This window comes from Hyalella azteca, unplaced genomic scaffold (genome assembly GCF_000764305.2).
Source record: "Hyalella azteca isolate HAZT.00-mixed unplaced genomic scaffold, Hazt_2.0.2 contig17328, whole genome shotgun sequence".
Taxonomy (NCBI): Eukaryota; Metazoa; Arthropoda; class Malacostraca; order Amphipoda; family Hyalellidae; genus Hyalella; species Hyalella azteca.
This window is the reverse complement of record NW_025947115.1, coordinates 224,209-242,984: the sequence shown is the minus strand read 5'-3', so window position 1 is coordinate 242,984 and position 18,776 is coordinate 224,209. Positions and strand designations below refer to the sequence as shown.

General features: G+C 39.1%; 1 protein-coding gene across 1 annotated transcript in view; it reads left to right on the top strand.

Moving 5' to 3' along the window:
- The window catches only part of LOC108671136 (glutamate receptor ionotropic, kainate 1), a 45,812-nt gene that overhangs the window by 24,333 nt on the left and 2,703 nt on the right, over positions 1–18,776 (top strand). Inside the window, exons 13-19 of the mRNA XM_047885224.1 lie at positions 789–907; positions 1,204–1,342; positions 1,602–1,719; positions 5,814–5,893; positions 7,417–7,642; positions 12,950–13,125; positions 15,971–16,300. Coding sequence (XP_047741180.1) covers positions 789–907; positions 1,204–1,342; positions 1,602–1,719; positions 5,814–5,893; positions 7,417–7,642; positions 12,950–13,125; positions 15,971–16,300 — 1,188 coding nt within the window. The remainder of the gene's footprint in view (positions 1–788; positions 908–1,203; positions 1,343–1,601; positions 1,720–5,813; positions 5,894–7,416; positions 7,643–12,949; positions 13,126–15,970; positions 16,301–18,776) is intronic.

Sequence of the window (18,776 nt, the reverse complement as noted above, 5' to 3'; positions counted from 1 at the left end):
AAAGGAACTGAAGAATTTGTAGTTTCCGACAAATAAGTCTCAGTTTGTTATATAATAATTAATGCGTTTCAGAAAAGTGTTTTTACTTTTATCAAACTCTTTGAATTTCCCTTAAAATATTTCCATACTCACGTCAACAAGTTTGCTCACGTTCTGTTAGATTATTCTATTATAAATTAATGCATTAATAGAAAGTTTTCCAATCGAGTTTACTCAAATCTACGGTATTTCCTAATAACATTAGCATATATAATCATTCTGTTTGTCAATTATTATTAATACGCACATTTGATAACAAGTTTTTCAATAACATAGCTCAAATCTCCGGTATATTAACGAACAAAAATTCTTCTCCGAATGCCCAGACCTACGGTATTTCCTAATAACGTTAGCATATGTCATCATTTTGTTTGTCAACTAATAATGCACGCATTTGATAGCAAGTTTTTCAATAACATAACAAATCTCCGGTATATTAATGAAAAAATTTCTTCTCTGACATGGCCATACCTACGGTATTTCCTAATAATATTAGCATATGTCATCATTCTGTTTGTCAATTAATAATGCACGCATAAGTTTTTCAATAACATAACTCAAATATCCCGTATATTAATGAAAAAATTTCTTCTCTGACATGGCCAGACCTACGGTATTTCCTAATAACATGCATATATCATCATTCTGTCTATCAATTAATAATACATGAATTTGATGGCAAGTTGTTCAATAACATAACTATAATTTCCGGTATATTAATGAACAAAATTTATTCCCCGAATGTCCAGGTGCCGACGCGCGAAGAGACGCGCCTGTTCTCCTTCATGAACCCTCTGGCCATCGAGATCTGGCTGTACGTCCTGGCCGCCTACATCCTGGTCTCCATCACCATGTTCATCGTCGCCAGGTGATATTGCCATGTTCATCGTCGCCAGGTGATATTGCCATGTTCACATGTTCATCGTCGCCAGGTGATATTGTCATGTTCATCGTCGCCAGGTGATATTGTCATGTTCATCGTCGCCAGGTGAACTGTAGTGACCATGCATGTTCATCGTCCCTAAAGTGCGAAATTGTGCTTTACTGCTAATTCAGAGGTGCACCATTACTAAAAAGGGACGTACGCAGAATTCCTCAATTCTTAACATATAGCCCTGAGTACTCCTCGACTTTTAACAGAGACCAGACTATATTGCTCGCCAGGTTCTCGCCCTACGAATGGCACAACCCGCATCCGTGCGCCCGCGACAGCGACGTCGTCGAGAACCAGTTTAGCCTCAGCAACTCCTTCTGGTTCACAATCGGCACCCTCATGCAGCAGGGTTCAGACCTCAACCCTAAGGTAAACTTGTAACCCTTGTTACGTTTCTCCTTTACTCGAGAGTGGCAGACCTTCTGGTCGCAATAACTGCAGGCACTCCTGTTCGTTTCCTTAGCCTTATAATAAACTACTAGTCACAATTTATTCCTTATGAGGAGTTGTTTGTGGCTTGAATTATCCCTACAGGTTTTCCATCTCAATACTCGTAGATCTCTCAACTTGATATTGGCTCTAAGTCTTCCGTCCATAACTTTATAATCCACAATAAACATAATTAAAGGCATGCTCGACCCGCATCGTGGGCGGCATCTGGTGGTTCTTCACTCTGATCATCATCTCGTCGTACACCGCCAACCTCGCCGCCTTCCTTACCGTCGAACGCATGATCACACCCATAGGTGAGTCATATAGGTGAGTCCTATGGGTGAGTAATGACTACCGCAGGCTTTACCGATCACCCCCATAGCTGAGTTATGTAGGTGAGTCTTAGAGGAGATTCATGACAATCGCGCATTCATTACCCATCACGCTCATAGGTGATTCACACCTATCTAATTCATGACCTACCCAAGATAACAGCTCTGCGGAGAGTGCCGGCAATGTGAATAGCGTAGATACAAAATGATTGTTCACTAGTTCTCATGCTCATGCATTTAAAACGGTACTCCTTTATACAAGCCCCTTAAAAACTTAGGGAATAACTTGTACTACATAATTACTGGTTACTTTCTATTAGCAGACTATAATCAAATGTCATGGTAATCCATTTTAATTATTAAAATGCGAGAAAACAGTAATTCAGCATTAAATAGAATGATACTGACAAGCACACAGACACAATTAAAACCTTTGACATATTGCGGCCAATCGGCTGTATAACTTGCGTGTGTAAATAATCTCTAAATAACAGGTAAAAATAATATATCCAAAGGATTGCATTAAGTTAACCTGCCAATTTGATTGCCGTGTAAAAAACAGATGGGTTTCCCGTTGATGGCATAATGATACGTGTACAAGATCATGTACAAATAGTGTGATGGCTTGGAGCCCAACCAGCAGTTTGCTGCATACTGATCAGCCTGACTAGATTAGACGACCATCTTAACCTGATCTTAAGTAGCAAGAGCAGCAGAAGTGCGATAAACTGAAGCTAAATTCCAGTAGGACAACTGTCAGCTATTTGGCTAGCAGCAGCGTGCATAGTTCATGCCCAGGGCAGCGTGCCCAGCAGCAGCAGCGTGCATAGGTCATGCCCAGAGCAGCGTGCCCAGCAGCAGCAGCGTGCATAGGTCATGCCCAGAGCAGCGTGCCCAGCAGCAGCAGCGTGCATAGGTCATGCTCAGAGCAGCGTGCCCAGCAGCAGCAGCGTGCATAGGTCATGCTCAGAGCAGCGTGCCCAGCAGCAGCAGCAGCAGCGTGCTCAGGTCATGCTCAGAGCAGCCTGCCCAGCAGCAGCAGCAGCAGCGTGCTCAGGTCATGCTCAGAGCAGCCTGCCCAGCAGCAGCAGCAGCAGCGTGCACAGGTCATGCTCAGAGCAGCGTGTCCAGCAGCAGCAGCAGCGTGCCCAGGTCATGCCCAGAGCAGCGTGTCCAGCAACAGCAGCCTGCCCAGGTCATGCCCAGAGCAGCGTGTCCAGCAGCAGCAGCAGCGTGCTCACGTCAAGCCCAGCTCAGCAGCAAGGCGCTGCCCCTGCATTGTTACGAGCTATGGAGATCCCGCGGCCAATATCAGCTCATCACATGAAGGCTCCACTACATCCGCCTTAGACTCTCAAGGGCGCGGAGAATGTGTGTGAAAATTGTGTTTGGGGATAGAGTAGAGTGATTGTGTGTTGTGATTGTGTGTTGTGATGGAGTTGAGTAATGGTGTATTGTTTGCTGTGTGTTTGATAAGGTGCTATAGCTCTTCACTCTAATCACGAGAAAATATGAGCCTACTTCGAAGAAAAAAAACTAAAAACGTTGAAATTTTATTGAGTACATTGGATTGACATCACATTTTCCTGCTGCTACGACCAGAGGACGCCGAGGCGCTGGCGAGTCAGACAGAGATCGCTTACGGCTCACTGGGCAGCGGCACAACCCAGAGCTTCTTTAGGGTAACTGCGCTGTTCCTGTGTACAAAACTTACCCTGCATGTCTGCCTTTGTACAATAAGCCCCTCTTCGCTACCCTGCATGGTTATTTGTGTTTATCTGCCATGAGTGTTTATCTGTTTAGAAAACGTATGATGAATATTTATATGGGCATTAAAACCTAGTATCTTTAGCTGTGCACAAAATGTAGCATGGAGCAAAAATTTAGCCTGCATGTCTATTTGTGTATAATATCCAATTTGAACGTTTATCAACTTTATAAATTTATTTATTTTTTTTTGTCTAGCCCTATATGAGGAGGCTTTTCTGCTGGTTGCAGTCGGCCTGCATGTTTGTCAATTGTCCCGAATGCGCTTTTTCTTGCATGTAAACCTTAGTGTTATCACAACTGAGCATAAATCATCTCGAATGCTCTGAATAATAATTAGTAAATAACCACAGAAACGCATTCATACATCGTAAGAACGAAGCGCTGGAAATTTAGGCCTGACATTTGGAGGAATCGGACGAATTAAGTGTCTTTTTTCGCGCTACCAACATTCCACTAATTCTCAGACCTAGTTATTCTTTATTTATTTGTGTTTCAACGTATTCATTTTTTTGCACTGATATACAATCAACTATTTAGAATGGATTGCGAACAATAATCTTGATTTCCCCCCAATGTTTTCACGGATCATGTTTAACCTGAACCACATTCAGGATGCACGGAAAAAAGGCTCTCCAGAAGTAACCAAAGGACGGTTATGTCGCTCTTTCTTCTTCAAAGCTAATAAAGTTCTTACGGTCGCCGGTTTTGGGCGTTCGCATATTAGCACTATTATAAAATTTTGGCTCATGCATCTTTAAAAATAATAAATTTAGCACAAACATCAGGTTAGCAGACACAGCAGTTTTATAATAATATTTAAAAACGTGGGTTGGTGATGCATTAGATACCAAATTTTCATTTTACTTGAGCCTCATACAAGTGTCAGCTTTTGGACCGCGAGAATCAAACATTGGTCCAACTACATGAAATTTATATCTGCGATATACTGGTCACTGATAAATACCTGTATCCTTATTCCTGCGCTCTATAGTTGCTGAGGCAATCCTTTATTTAAAAGCTAACCAGAACTTGTAAGGATTTTTTTAGTTTTACTATTGAATCTGCATTTTAAAGTAGATTAGAAAATCAAATTTTTTCATTATACATTTAAGCTTCATTCAATATAAATTACTGTAATAAACTTTAAATTAATTTATAGAATTTTTGCTCTATTACTCGAATTAATTTTATACTACTCAAATTATTATTGATATATTACTCAAATTAATATTACTCAAATAAATATTACTCGTACTAATAGAACTTTCGTTCTATTGATCTGAGCATAAAAGACTCTATTTGCTAGAGAACAATCCTCTATGATTGGTTTTAATTATTTTAATTATCATACAAATTGTCGTGCGTTATCCCAATTTTATCAATATATTTTTTTTTAATATTAATGATGTTGAACAAATAGCATCAATATATCAAATATTGTTGAAGGAGCCGAATATGAAATATTTTTAGCATAATATATAAATTCAGAGCAAACGTCCTTATACTAGCTGGTGACGAGGTGGGATCTTACAACGACGACTTGTATTGGTCATGCTAAGTAAGCTGTCGGTTCGTTGTACTCAAAGTCTAGTTGTTCTAATGTCGTTTCCTTCAAATTGAGTTTGAAAATGGCACCCCAGATGCCTCACCATCACAGCTCCAATATTTTTTTTCGGAAATCAACACTGCAGGCATACGTCTGGCGAGGTTTGGGCTTCATCTTAGAAACATTTGGAAACGCTGATGGAAAACATTTCTTAAACATTGAAATATATTCATGGACCCGTACTTACGACGCTTAAATCTAGTAATTATGGCGGTCGAAAGTTCAACTTTCTGAGAGTGTTCACGTTAGTGATATGCTAGATTTAACTCAATGAATATATCAATACGGGATTTTACGACCTCGTTATATTTATTTATACGATCTCATTATTAAAACGAAACACATCCATAACTTGACATTATTAAATGTGATGCACGATCTCACTTCACAATATAACAAATTAATGAATCCGTGCATGCGCTCATTTTCTTTTGTTGTGCATTTCTATGTTCTTTACATGAATAGTTGAAATGTGGCTGCTTTCTTTGCACAGCTGCTAGCGAACCACAAAATTAGCAAATGAATATATTTTCAGTTATTTCACTTTATTTATACAAAATGCACAGCAGACAACTTTTTCATGAATGTGAACTACACTCACCTGTTATTTTTTTGTCGTGCTCTGTTTTTCCTCGATGTTTCCCAAACTCAGCCGGTTGTCGGATCTTTATTTTATGTGCCTTTTTTTAATTCTTCACAGAAGAAGTAGACGACCTCGCCGCACAAACGGACATTTCCTACGGACTCGTCAATTCTGGTTCCACGATGACATTTTTCAGGGTAATTTATCCAGGGAAACTTATTTAGGGCAACTTATTTAGGGTTAGCAAATTGAGTGCAAATTGTTCATCAAATTACTTGGAATGATTTACAATTGTCTTCAAGCACGTTTTTTTATTAAATATTTTTAGCAATTTTCTGGCATTTTCTTCAAAAGCTTTTATGTGTTTGCAAAAAATACTTTGTCATATATGAGATACTCAACCATAATTTTGAGGTCAAAATCGGTCTGGCGTGCGATAACATAATATTGAACTAATTCGGACATCAGTAACGTGCCTGTAATCTGAACTGCTACTTGTTACATTCATTATTAATATCATTATTATCGTAGATGCTTAGGTTATCTAAATTTTAATTTAACTTTATTAGCCATAGCGATGATTAGTTATCATCTATAACGCTATTCTCTATAAAGCCTGTTGGACTTGCACGACAGCCCGCTGTTAATATAATTGTAACTATCATTCCTAAGTCCAGTAGCCGTATTGAGGCATAAATGTACTTCTTGCCACTGAATGTTTTCAATATCACTGTAGTCTGCACTCTTTTCGGAGCATGTCGTAGATTATTAATCAGTCTTACTACAAAATATTTTGAATTCTGCATATATAGTCGATTAAATTGGACCTGATTAATTTTGTGTAGTTTGAATGAAGTTTTTTCTGGAATGCCAAAATTTTTAACAACAGGAGTGTCTGCTCGAATTAGTAAGGCTATTGCCCGTTGCTTGCACGAGTGAAATATTAATGGTAAAACCCAGCTCTCCATCCCTCCAAGGTCGTGTCTGTTTTATTAACTGGTTGAATCATGAGTTTAATATTGAATGAAACTTAGCAGTTTCATAACCACACATGGAATCTGAAAATAAAATATCCCTAAGATAATTTCGTATTTACCTATTTACAAATATTCTTGGAAAATGTATTATGAAGTTTGCTGCATACCTTTAAAGATTTATATAACCCCCTAAATTATAATATTGCAGACTTTCAAATAGGTTAATAATCCAAAAAATTTAAATCTTTCCCTCACCTGCAGTTGCTGGGTAAAGAGTCGCAAGACTATCATAAGGAAAAACTCCAAGTACTTTTGTTGTAGAGAAGAGTTAAATAGGGACCAGATGAGTCCTCCCATGCCTTACTTTTCCTTGATACCATATTACTGCCTATAATTAGGCAGTAATATTGATTTACTGCCAATAGCGTCTTATTACTCATAAATGAAGTAACGATGACACGTATATCCATTTTCAGGACTCTAAGACCGAGACGTACCACAAGATATGGCGGTTCATGGAGAACAAGAAATAAATTATATAATTTCCTATATATCCCCACACCAGGACTCTATGATCGAGACGTACCAGAAGATGTGGCGGTTCATGGAGAACAAGAAATAAATTATGTAATTTCTTATATATCCCCACACCAGGACTCTATGATTGAGACGTACCAGAAGATGTGGCGGTTCATGGAGAACAAGAAATAAATTATGTAATTTCTTATATATCCCCACACCAGGACTCTATGATCGAGACGTACCAGAAGATGTGGCGGTTCATGGAGAACAAGAAGCCGTCGGTGTTCGTGCGCAGCTATGACGAAGGCGTGCGTCGTGTGCTGGACGGGAACTACGCGTTCCTGATGGAGTCTTCACTACTGGACTACTACGTGCAGCGTAACTGCAACCTTACGCAGATCGGGGGTCTGCTAGACTCCAAGAGCTACGGCATCGCAACGCCCATGGGTTAGCTCTATTTTCCCTGCATTGATGCAGGCTAGGTACTATTCAATGTAGGGAAAGGTACTTTCCCTACATACAAAGGTACTTTCACTAGGTACTACTACAGGCTTGGTACTAGATCAGTACCTTATTTAATAACTTGTCATTTTATATGCTAGGTCCTGCATCAGTAACTTATTTAATAGCTTGTTTTTATATGCTACGTACTGCATCAGTAACTTATTTAATAACTTGTTTTTTTACGTGCTACGTACTGCATTAGTAATTTATTGTTTACATGCTAGGTACAGTATAAATTACTTGCTTTTTACATGCTAGGTAATGCATTAGTTAGGTACTGGTTTTCTCCATGATAAGTATTGAATTGCGTTCTTGTTTTCATGCATGCTAATCGTTTCCTTAATTACTTGAACCAAAATTTTTACAAAAGGAGGTCCATAGGCAATTCGTCATACATTAATTGAAAACCTTCCAGCATCAGTTCTAACGAAGAGTTAAGAGAAAACTAGTAAGAAAACAGAAGGACCAAATTAAAGGGAGCGTCTGGGTCTAAAAATCTGTAAATTTGGCTTCTCTGTTTTCTTGACTCATTTTTTAGCTGCTGAAAAGGCGCTCTAACACAGCAAACCGCATGTAAGTGCGTGCTCTAGTTTTTGCGCAAAGCAATTTAAAAAAAAATTAAAATAAACATTTTTTAACAATATGTACAAAGATTGATTGAAATTAAATCTGTATTTATGGATCATTGTTCTCGTTAATTGTAAATTGTTTGCACTCGTTTGAAAGCTACAAACAAGACGCGTTCAATAAAGCCTATGCCATGGATGTACATGCCATCATTTTTGCGTACCGGTAAGGCTGTTTTGAACTTTTATAAAATGACCATTTTATAGCAATATTTACAAATTTTCATTTGAGAAATTGTATTTATTGATCATTATTTGCGTTAATTGCAAAGTGTTTGTCTCGTTTGAAAGCAACAAACGATGCGCGCTCAAAAAAAGCAATTACCACGGACGTATATTCCATTTTTTTGCGTTAGGCCGTTTTGAACTTATTTACAATGAACATTTCTTATATATATAAAAATCTAAAAAGGTCACATTTATAGCTTACTATTCATGTTAAACTGGACAAAACTATTGCCTAAAGACGCGTGCTGGTAGCTACCCTGTCCACAAATGTAATTAATTGGCAATGTAATAGCTTGGGATACAATATCAAGCAATTTTTTTTTGCATATCCTTCTTTTTCTCAATAAATTTTACTTATTGGCTCTCCTGAACAATTAAAATTTCCAAATTACTCCATCTTAAAAATCTATCTCCTCCTATGATTTTTAAGCTACAGTATTGAGAGATATACCATTCGATTCGTAAAAAAATCTGCGATCCACCGATCGCTTTTTTATTCAGTTTAGTTTTGATCGTTTTAGTTTGGATTCGTTGGGGGAAAAAATGAAAAAATCAGAAAAAGACATCCGCTTCAAATTTGAAAAAATTATAATTATCGGTCGATGTCTAGATATGGTCTTTACGAATCGAACGATATGTCTCTCAAAGTTGTAGTACGTTGATTGAATGATGAGATTTTGATGATTTTTACAGTACCCTTCTTTTCTGCCGCTTTCTATTAATCTCACGTTTTCTTCAATTTTTAAATTTACACCAACAAAAAAGTTATTAATTTCTGTTTTACATGTGTGTACCATGTTTCAAAATGTTCTGTCCGCCAATAATTTTTTTACCCAGACATTAACACGGAATTGTAAATAGATACCAGATTCATACATATACGAATTGCTATGGACTTAATGATGATGGAGCTTGTCCCCGAAAAGTTTTTAATAAGATCGTTGTGAAATAACTTACAGTTTTATTGCGCTCATTATAATATGAACAAACTAACGATCTTGCTTTCATTTCAATGCTGAGAAACCGTGTAGCCATTCGCATTTATTATAGTGAAGAAATGTTCTATAAAATTTAACACGCCATTGGCAACTTGCTCGCACGTCTGCATGTCCAGCAACTCGCACGTCTGCATCTCCAGCAACTCGCACGTCTGCATCTCCAGCAACTAGCACGTCTGCATGTCCAGCAACTCGCACGTTTCAACGCATCGTCGTGTCCTCGTCGTTCACGCGTAGAGAACCACGCGTTTTTTATTCCATTGCCGTCCGCTCTTCACTTGAAGTGACGTGAAGTTAGACGCGAGTTCCCTGGCCGTAACCTGGGGGGACTTTACTTCGTGTACTGAGTTTTAGGTCGGTATTGACGCTCATATATGTGCTTGTTGCGGTGAATATAAAGATGCTTGACGAATACGCAGTCTGGGCAATACGCATTTATTTACTTTAAATAATAGTGTGGGAGAGTCTATTTTAGCTTAGCAGATTATTGCTGCTTCAATTAGTTAACTAAATTGTTGCTGCATTCATAATACATTGTAATTATCAACTGTCGTAGTGCAATGAAGACGGCAAATCTGTTCTCTTCAGCGATTCTGTGACAGAGAAGCACAAATAACTCAGGAATCTGATGACTGGAAATACTTAATTGGAAATAAAAGCGCTTATAGATTTTGTCTGTAATAAATCAATCTGTATTAAATGCATTCGAGGCTGGCGTCAGCTGATGTTCAATTGTTTGTTTTCTTTATCAAACAATTAATTTATAGGTTTAACACATGCATTGTAATATGGAACGTAATTATTAATTTATTTCTTCTTGACAATATTCGACAGCAAAGCTGCTGCCATACTCACGAAGTTAACTGTTCTTTTTTTCTCCTAGAAAGTCTGGGCGAAGATACCCACTCTCGTGAAGGTATCCTTTTACGACACAATTAAGCTCCGGCGTTTCAGGATCGACCTGAGATCCTAGCGAGCGGCATCCGTAATTTGCTTTTTAGAGAGCGTCGTAGCGCTGTGTCGTTCATGGTTCGAGTTTTGGCTGAAGTTTTATTGGGATTAAACGGAACAATTTAGTTCTTGCTCCTGAAAATAACACTGTATAAAATTTATATTAAGCCATAGTACTAAAATGTGGAGCTCTAGGCGCACATTGACGAAATAAAATAAGACAATGTGTTGATTTGGATCAATGCGAAGGACGAGCGAAACTAGCAACAATAACTTCTTTAGAGTCATGGAACTCAAGGAGACCCGAGAAAAAAACTATAACTCAGACGAAACAGTATAACTCAAACAAATATGTATAGCTCAATCAAAATATTAAATAAAATGGTATAGCTATAAAATAGTAGAGCTAAAGGAAACCGGTAGAGTTCTAACAAAACACTATAGCTCAGACAAAACAGTACAGCTCACGCAAAACACTATAGTTCAATTAAAATATGAAATAAAATAAAATGGTATAGCTAATAAACAGTAGATCTAAAGAAAACCGGTACAGTTCAAACATAACACTATTGCTCAAAAAAAACAGTATAGCTCAAACAAAACAGTATTGCTCAAACAAAACAGAATATCTCAAACAAAACACTATAGCTCAAACACAGCACTATAGCTCAAACACAACACTATAGCTCAAACAAAACAGTATAGCTCAAACACAACATTATAGCTCAAACACAACACTATAGCTCAAACAAAACAGTATAGCTCAAACACAACATTATAGCTCAAAGCAAACAGGATATAGCTCAAACAAAACAGCATAGCTCAAACAAAACAGTATAGCTCAATCAAAACACTATATCTCAAACTAAACATTATAGCTCAAATAAGACAATGTAAACAACCGATAACATTTTTTAGCAAGTCTCATAAATATTTTCTTAACTTTGATCTCGGTTACTGAGAGCAAGTTTTCCTAGATAAGAAAGTTTAAGTTGCCAACTCTGACGGCTCTAAACAGCACGAACTCGGTCGACAACGCTGTGCTTCTAGCAACGCTCTATACAACGCTGCGTTGATGCGATGGTCTCGATGGTGATGATGTGATGAAAGATGATTTGACGACAGTTGATGCGATAAAAGATAATGTGATGGAAGATGATGCAATGAAAGAGGATGCGACGACAGTTGAGGCGATGAGAGATGATGTGACGACAGTTGATGTGATGAAAAATGATGTCATGACAGTTGATGCGATGGAAGACGATTTTCCGTAAATTTCTGTATTGCTCGGCTCTCGTGGTTACAACAGAGATGACCACGCTGAAATATTTATGCACGGGCACCGTAAATGTTACCCCCGTGGCAGACATTTTACGCGACACTGGTTGTAAAAGTCTCTAAACAAGCCCAATTATGTCGTACGTTGTTGCACTATCGCTTTCAACTTTCTTATCTCACATCACGAAATTTCAGCTACAACTCGCCTGCATCGCCACGCAGGCGAGAATAACATCTGATACTCGCCTGCACCGCCACGCAGGCGAGAATAACATCTGATACTCGCCTGCACCGCCACCGCGCAGGCGAGAATAACATCTGCTACTCGCCTGCAGCACCGCGCAGGCGAGAATAACATCTGCTACTCGCCTGCACCACCGCGCAGGCGAGAATAACATCTGATACTCGCCTGCACCGTCGCGCAGGCGAGAATAACATCTGCGCCTGAATTTGTTTTTCAGTGCATGGCTCGCGGCGCCTCCTGTGGCGGGAGTGAGATGGATTGTCCGAGGCTTTTACACGCCGGGCGGTTCTTTTTTTTTGGAGGGGGGGGGAAATAAACGGGGGAAAGGAGACGTATTGTGGGGAAAATAAAGGGGTAAGGGAGAAGTAATACCGGGAAAGCCATGGGTAAAACTACGTGGGAACTTTGTGAAGAGAGAGCGTCAGGTCAGAAGGTTGGGAGCAATGGGGAAAGACAATGATATGGGATATGTATTGAGAGAATGCGCATAAAGGAGGTATGAATTTAAAGAATTTTAACAAGTTTATGGTGACTTAGAAAAAACCATCAACATTATAGAGTAGATTCGAAACCCTCAAACCCATTAATGAATATAAACCTAATTATTTGGCGAAACCAAGTAAGCGAGGGCAAAACATCCGCAGTGTTTGCTGAACTAGACAATAAAGGCATAAAACAGACGTAATATTCGATCAAAGCACAGAAGGGAAGCTACGGAGCCCTTCTGTCTGGGGTTCTACTTTATACAACGTCTTTTTCCTACTCCGATTTCAACCCCAACCAGCGTAAGCCCTCACACCCCATCCTTCCTTGGATATAAGTAAAGTTTATTTTTTCCTTTCAATACCATATTAAATTAAAAGTACCGCTAAATGTAAATTAGAACACTGTGATAAGTCTACGGACATTTCCCTCCTCGTTGCAGGCTCGCCGTGGCGGGACAAGATCTCGCTGGCAATCCTGGAGCTGCAGGAGAAGGGCGTCATCCAGATGCTGTACAACCGCTGGTGGAAGGACACCGGCGACACCTGCAACCGAGAGGACAAGAACAGCGAGAGCAAAGCGTCCGCACTCGGTGTCGATAATATCGGTCAGTTGGTCGTCATTAGTGTTGCTTATATTGATGATAAAAAATGTAATATTATTCACCGGTGACACCTGCAACCGCGAAGACAATCAAGAACAGCGAGAGCAAAGCGTCCGCACTCGGTGTCGATAATATCGGTCAGTTGGTCCTCATTAGTGTTGCTTATATTGATGATAAAAAATGTAATATTATTCACCGGCGACACCTGCAACCGAGAGGACAAGAACAGCGAGAGCAAAGCGTCCGCACTCGGTGTCGATAACATCGGTCAGTTGGTCCTCATTAGTGTTGCTTGTATTTATGATAAAAGATGTAATATTATTTCGTCTTGGAAAAACTATTGATGGTAATATTGCGCCGTGGCAGGTCATTTTAACAGTGATGAAAGTTATGAATGGTATGAGTTTGGTCGATAAAAGTTATTATTACAACCGATAATAGTTATTACAAAAACCGATTGATAAACTTCTAAACTTCTATCCGTGATAGAAGTTATTGCATTATTGTGTCAGGGAAATATTAATGTCGCCATTGATAATGATTATGGAGCTATTTGTGAGGGCGAGTTCTGGAATTTCCAGTGCTGGGGAGTGTGAACGATGTAAATTATTTTTAATATCAGGTCGATAATAAAAGCGGTCTCGGAACATATTGCCTCGCTGCTACAACACTTACACTACTGCCTATTTCCTTGCGGAAAGGAGCAGTTTCTTAGTAATTATTTATTCCCGGAGCTATTCGAAGTCTAGAAATTGCAATGTTCGAATGTCATCAGTAAGATATAATGTATTCATGCAAAGAATTAAAAATAGCGTGATTTGATGAAACATTTACAAGCTAATTTATGAATTGGAATTAAGGATTGCGAAATAGTATTTAATTATAAAAATTATAGCCTGACATTTGAAAAAGACCAGACCAGTGCTCCGTTTCATTTTGCTCCGATTCTCGTTGTTTATCATGAAATATTCTCTACGAACTACTGCGTCAATGAATTGAAACGCTCGTGTAAGAGAACAATCGTTGCGCGCGGGAGCTACTATAGGTATATCAAATGGCCATGAGGCTCGAACAGCCGGCGATGAAGAATCCAAAAAGATTTTGTCTCCGAACTCCTGACTTGATTTGCGTCCTAATCCTGATATGTATTGTGTGCCCTTCAACGTAGCTACTTCTTCCTTTGGTCTTAGTCCATATTTGTCTAGTGCCTTTGTATTCGATGTTTTTTACAATTTATTCCGCATATACGCAAATTGGTTTTCTATTTCACTGCCTTTCATTTCTTTTAATTCTCATTTTATTTCTCATTTCCTACACCATATCTAAAAAAACTCACCTTTCGTCATAGTATAGGCAAAACAACTTATAGTGCCGTCATAGAACCATCATAGTTCTTCATTTCATTCTTTACCATTACATCACTCATTCCTACATCCCTCCCCAGACGCCCTCATTCCTACATCCTGCCCTAATCTCCCACCCCTGCCATTACGGCCCCCGCATCGTCGCGTTATCGACATTCATCGTAACGAGATTATGATGCCCAATTACCGTCCTTCATTACCTTAATTACCCTAAGTAGCGACGCGCGCGACTGGTATAATTACCATCGTATTCAAGGCTCAAACCTCAGAATTTATCACAGGCCTGGAAGTTATCTCAAGTCTAATCCCGTAGGCTCGGCTCGTTGTCGTGACTGCGATCCTAAACCTCGGACGCCCGTTTATTTTCATCTTAACTGCCGAAGAAGAACACAAAAGCTTCATAGTCCTCTAATTCGCTTCATAGCGCAGTGTCGGAATTATTTAGTAATTTGGCCTCATAAAGTTTATGCACAATTTTCGGATCAGGAATATTTAGGCGTGTTAATAAGAGGTTTCGTGAGAATATTAATAAGAAAGGAAAATACAAAGTGCTGACAAGTGTGAAGAATTGCTTTGATTTTAAATTATTGACGTTTAATCTTAAATTGTTCCCCATACCTCAGCACTCGCAACTTTGAGAATAATGGCATCGCATAGAATGCACTTCCCATACCGAGACTATTTGAGTCGAAAAAAAAAACAATTCGAAAAAATTAACTCAATTTGATCTTCATTTACCATGCAAAAATTTCTCGCAACAAATTTGGAGAGATTTGTTCCTATTGAATAATAAACTAACAGTGCTACGATAACAGTGAGACTCGGTATCAAGTTTACGCAGCAACGCTTCTTCCGTCGCGACTGAAACGCAATCTGAAAAATTTCGAGCAGCTGCACGCGAGTTTTGAAGTTCGCTGGACATTCTGGGAAGTGAATCAAGATGCCACGCACGAGATGTGAAGAATCGTGTTCAGGAACTCTGGACACCTCATCTCCCTCGTCTTCAGAAGTCGACCGTTAGATGCACAAAAGCAGGCGAGACTACAATAAAATTCTCAAGCAGCTCCAGTCACTTAAAGATGAAAGGATTCTTCAGGAAGAGGAATGCGAGAACTTGACTTGTGCGCTTGAAAAGGAACTCAATAGAAAACGTGAGATTAAGTAGAAATTGCATGAAGTTCAGTAAGACCTCATTGAAGTTCGGCAGAAAACGAAATGTCTTCAAGCTAAAGCTGAAGAAGAAATGCAGTCAGCGTAATCAAATCTGGAGAAATGCGCAGATCAAAACAAAAGGCTAGCAGCTGAGGTGGCCAAGGACAAGCAAACGTTACATGATCTTCAAGCCGAGCTCAGAATAGAAATTTCCAACGCTAAGTTACTGGAAGAGAAAAGAAGCTGCTTGTAAAGACGGAACAAAAAGCTGCGTGGGTCGCTGGAAAATGAAAACGGTGTTTTATTGGAAACCAAAGAGACCCTCGAGCGTCTCCGGGCGCAGGCACAAAAACAAGACGAATTGTTGACGGCCGCGAAGCAAAAACTTACGGAAGCCGAGCTTGAGAAATTAAATGTGGACCAGCAAGCAAAAGAAAGTGAGGAGAAGCTGTCCTGCTTGCGTGCCCAGTGCGACCAAATCGCCGCCCGTAAATGCAAAGCTCAAGAAGCGCTGTTCAGCGCCAAATACCGCCACAGGACTGTCGTCAAAGGGCTCCAGGACTACCAAGCGATCTTGACCAGGAAGCGTCGTGAGCTGAAGTTACTGAAGCAGCAAACAAGTGAACGTGAGGCCGAGATTCGTCGGCTGCAGAGCAAGCAGCTCGCTTGTTATGTTTGCGACGCGCCTCTCGCCCCTGCCTCGGCGCTGTGATGTCCTCAAGTTTTGATGTGAAGGCTGCCGTCTCGAAACTTCTGATGGATCTTGACTTTTGTGCAGTGATGATCAATAACTATTGTATTTGAAAAATGAAAGTATGTTTCGTGCCGATATTCTAAATCGTTAAATTTAAAAAAGTGCATTAGATATTTTGAACAAATTAATTTATTTTAGCTTACTTTAGTTCTGAAAAATACTATAAAAACAAAGTGCTAACTTTAAGAAACTCCTCAATTTTGTAAACTCTTTTATTATTTTCTGGAGATTTATGATGCAAAAATATAACGGAAAGATTTTATTTTCAATTGATTATTGTACATTCTAAGTTAAACCTAAAAAGATAGTTTGTCGTTGCTAAATTTGAGTGTTTGCAGATTATAACCCGCCATCTTCTCAAAGTTGTGTTCGATAGGTCGAATCGCGGCAGTTTTCCGGGCTCAATTCAACTGTTTTTTTTACCAAATCCTAATATTTTTGGAACTCAATATTTTAAGATAATGTTTCGTATGGGATTGAAATATTTTGAAATTTAATGAATTTTTGTATGCCAACATTTTTGGTCTTATTTTAGAATATTTGAAGCAATCTTGAAGTCAATAATTTTGTGTACCAATCTAATTTCATTATATTGTACTCAATAAACTGTTTTTTTATTTATTTTTTTCTATTAACTATTTAAGTAAAAGAACAAACCGATGTCACGTTTACACAAACCAATTGATTGGGCATCATACCTCGCGAGTGGACAGCGAACTTTGTTAGTGAGATCAGCCATTGAGCTGAGCGCTGGTGCCGCCTTGTGAGACCTGGGACTGACAAGCCTTCAAATGTAAAATGCAAGCTTAAATTTGTCTTTTTAAAGTGCAAGCAAATTTCTGGCTTTTGAGCATCTCCTTTGATGTTCTGTATGTATGCAAATGAATCCTGGTGCTGATGTGATTCTTTCACCCGAAGCCTGAGCCGTGAAAACAAAATCATGTTTCAAAATAACTCGACGCAACACTATCTCAAAACCAAATATGTTTGGAACAATATACGCAACACTATCTCAAAACAAATTATGTTTGGAACAATATACGCAACATTATCTCAAAACAAATCATGTTTGGAACCACATACGCAACACTATCTTATCTCAAAACAAAACATGTTTGGAACAACCATACGCAAGAAGAGGAGCGAGAAAAATCTCAAAACAATAACATATTTGGAAGAACTATACGCAACACTATATCAAAACAATAAGTCTCAGGAAAACTCGCCGCAACATGATTCCAAAAGATTTTATCTCTGTCCAATTCTTAGATCAACTTTAATATTTTTCAGTTTTTCATACGTCGGCAGGGATGAACTTATTCAGTCGAGGATGAAATGTAAAGACATCATTTGCTTTGTGCTCATAGAATATGATCCTCTAGAAGCTTCCAAAAGAATTTCATTGTGTTTTCTCGAGTGTTTCTTGGACGATGTTTTAGATGCGCCAAGTTTCCAGCCCAAGGATGGTGAATTATTGTCGTAAAAAGTTTAATGGAAGACCACGGACTTGACGGTCTGCAAGTTGGTGCATGTGGGGCCCAATTGTCCGCCATAATGTGCACTCTGGCGAAATATGATGGCCGCCCAGCGTCCGTGGGAGGACAACCTAAAATAAATCCTCGGAAATGCGGATAGCTTGCGCCATCTCGGGACCATCGTGCTCCATATTATTGAAACTCAGGGAGCACCCATGTTATGTTCCCTGGAAAACTGGAGGGAAAGACAAATATATTATGTAAATTGAATCATCATGAATAATTTTATCTTCTCTACTCGGGAAGCGGCAAAGAAAAAATCATGTCAGATTTTTGTGTCTCGGACCAACCATGATCGGAAATTTCGACTCTCCAGCGACCGAGCAATCGCCCTATCAATGACTGCTAAGATAATAATGAGATAAGTAATCTACTATTATATATTTGTTACTATAATATGTTTGTTTTTAATCTGAGATGATTTGCTAAATGAGCGGATGAGGTTGACCATGATTAAATAGGCCATTCTAATCTTGCAAAACTGCCCGAATTGCACGGCGTTGTTTGATCGCTGCGACGTGTTACTTCGCCACCGCAGACATGCGAATGTTACAAGAGACATGTTAGCTACTTGCTCATTGCTCAATGTTACAGCAGATACGTTAGTAACGTACTCACTGCTCAATGCTACAGGAGATATGTCAGTAACGCGCTCACTGCTCAATGTTACAGGAGATATGGTAGTTACGTGCTCGCTGCTCAATGTTACTGGAGATATAGAATAGAATAGAATAGAATAGAATAGAAGTGTCGGCGTTGAAGAAATAGGCCCATGGCCTGTTGCCGATTCTTGAACTTTTCGTGACTTGATTCACAAGGGATCCGGCCTTTGGAACCCGATCTTTCCATAACTAGAATAG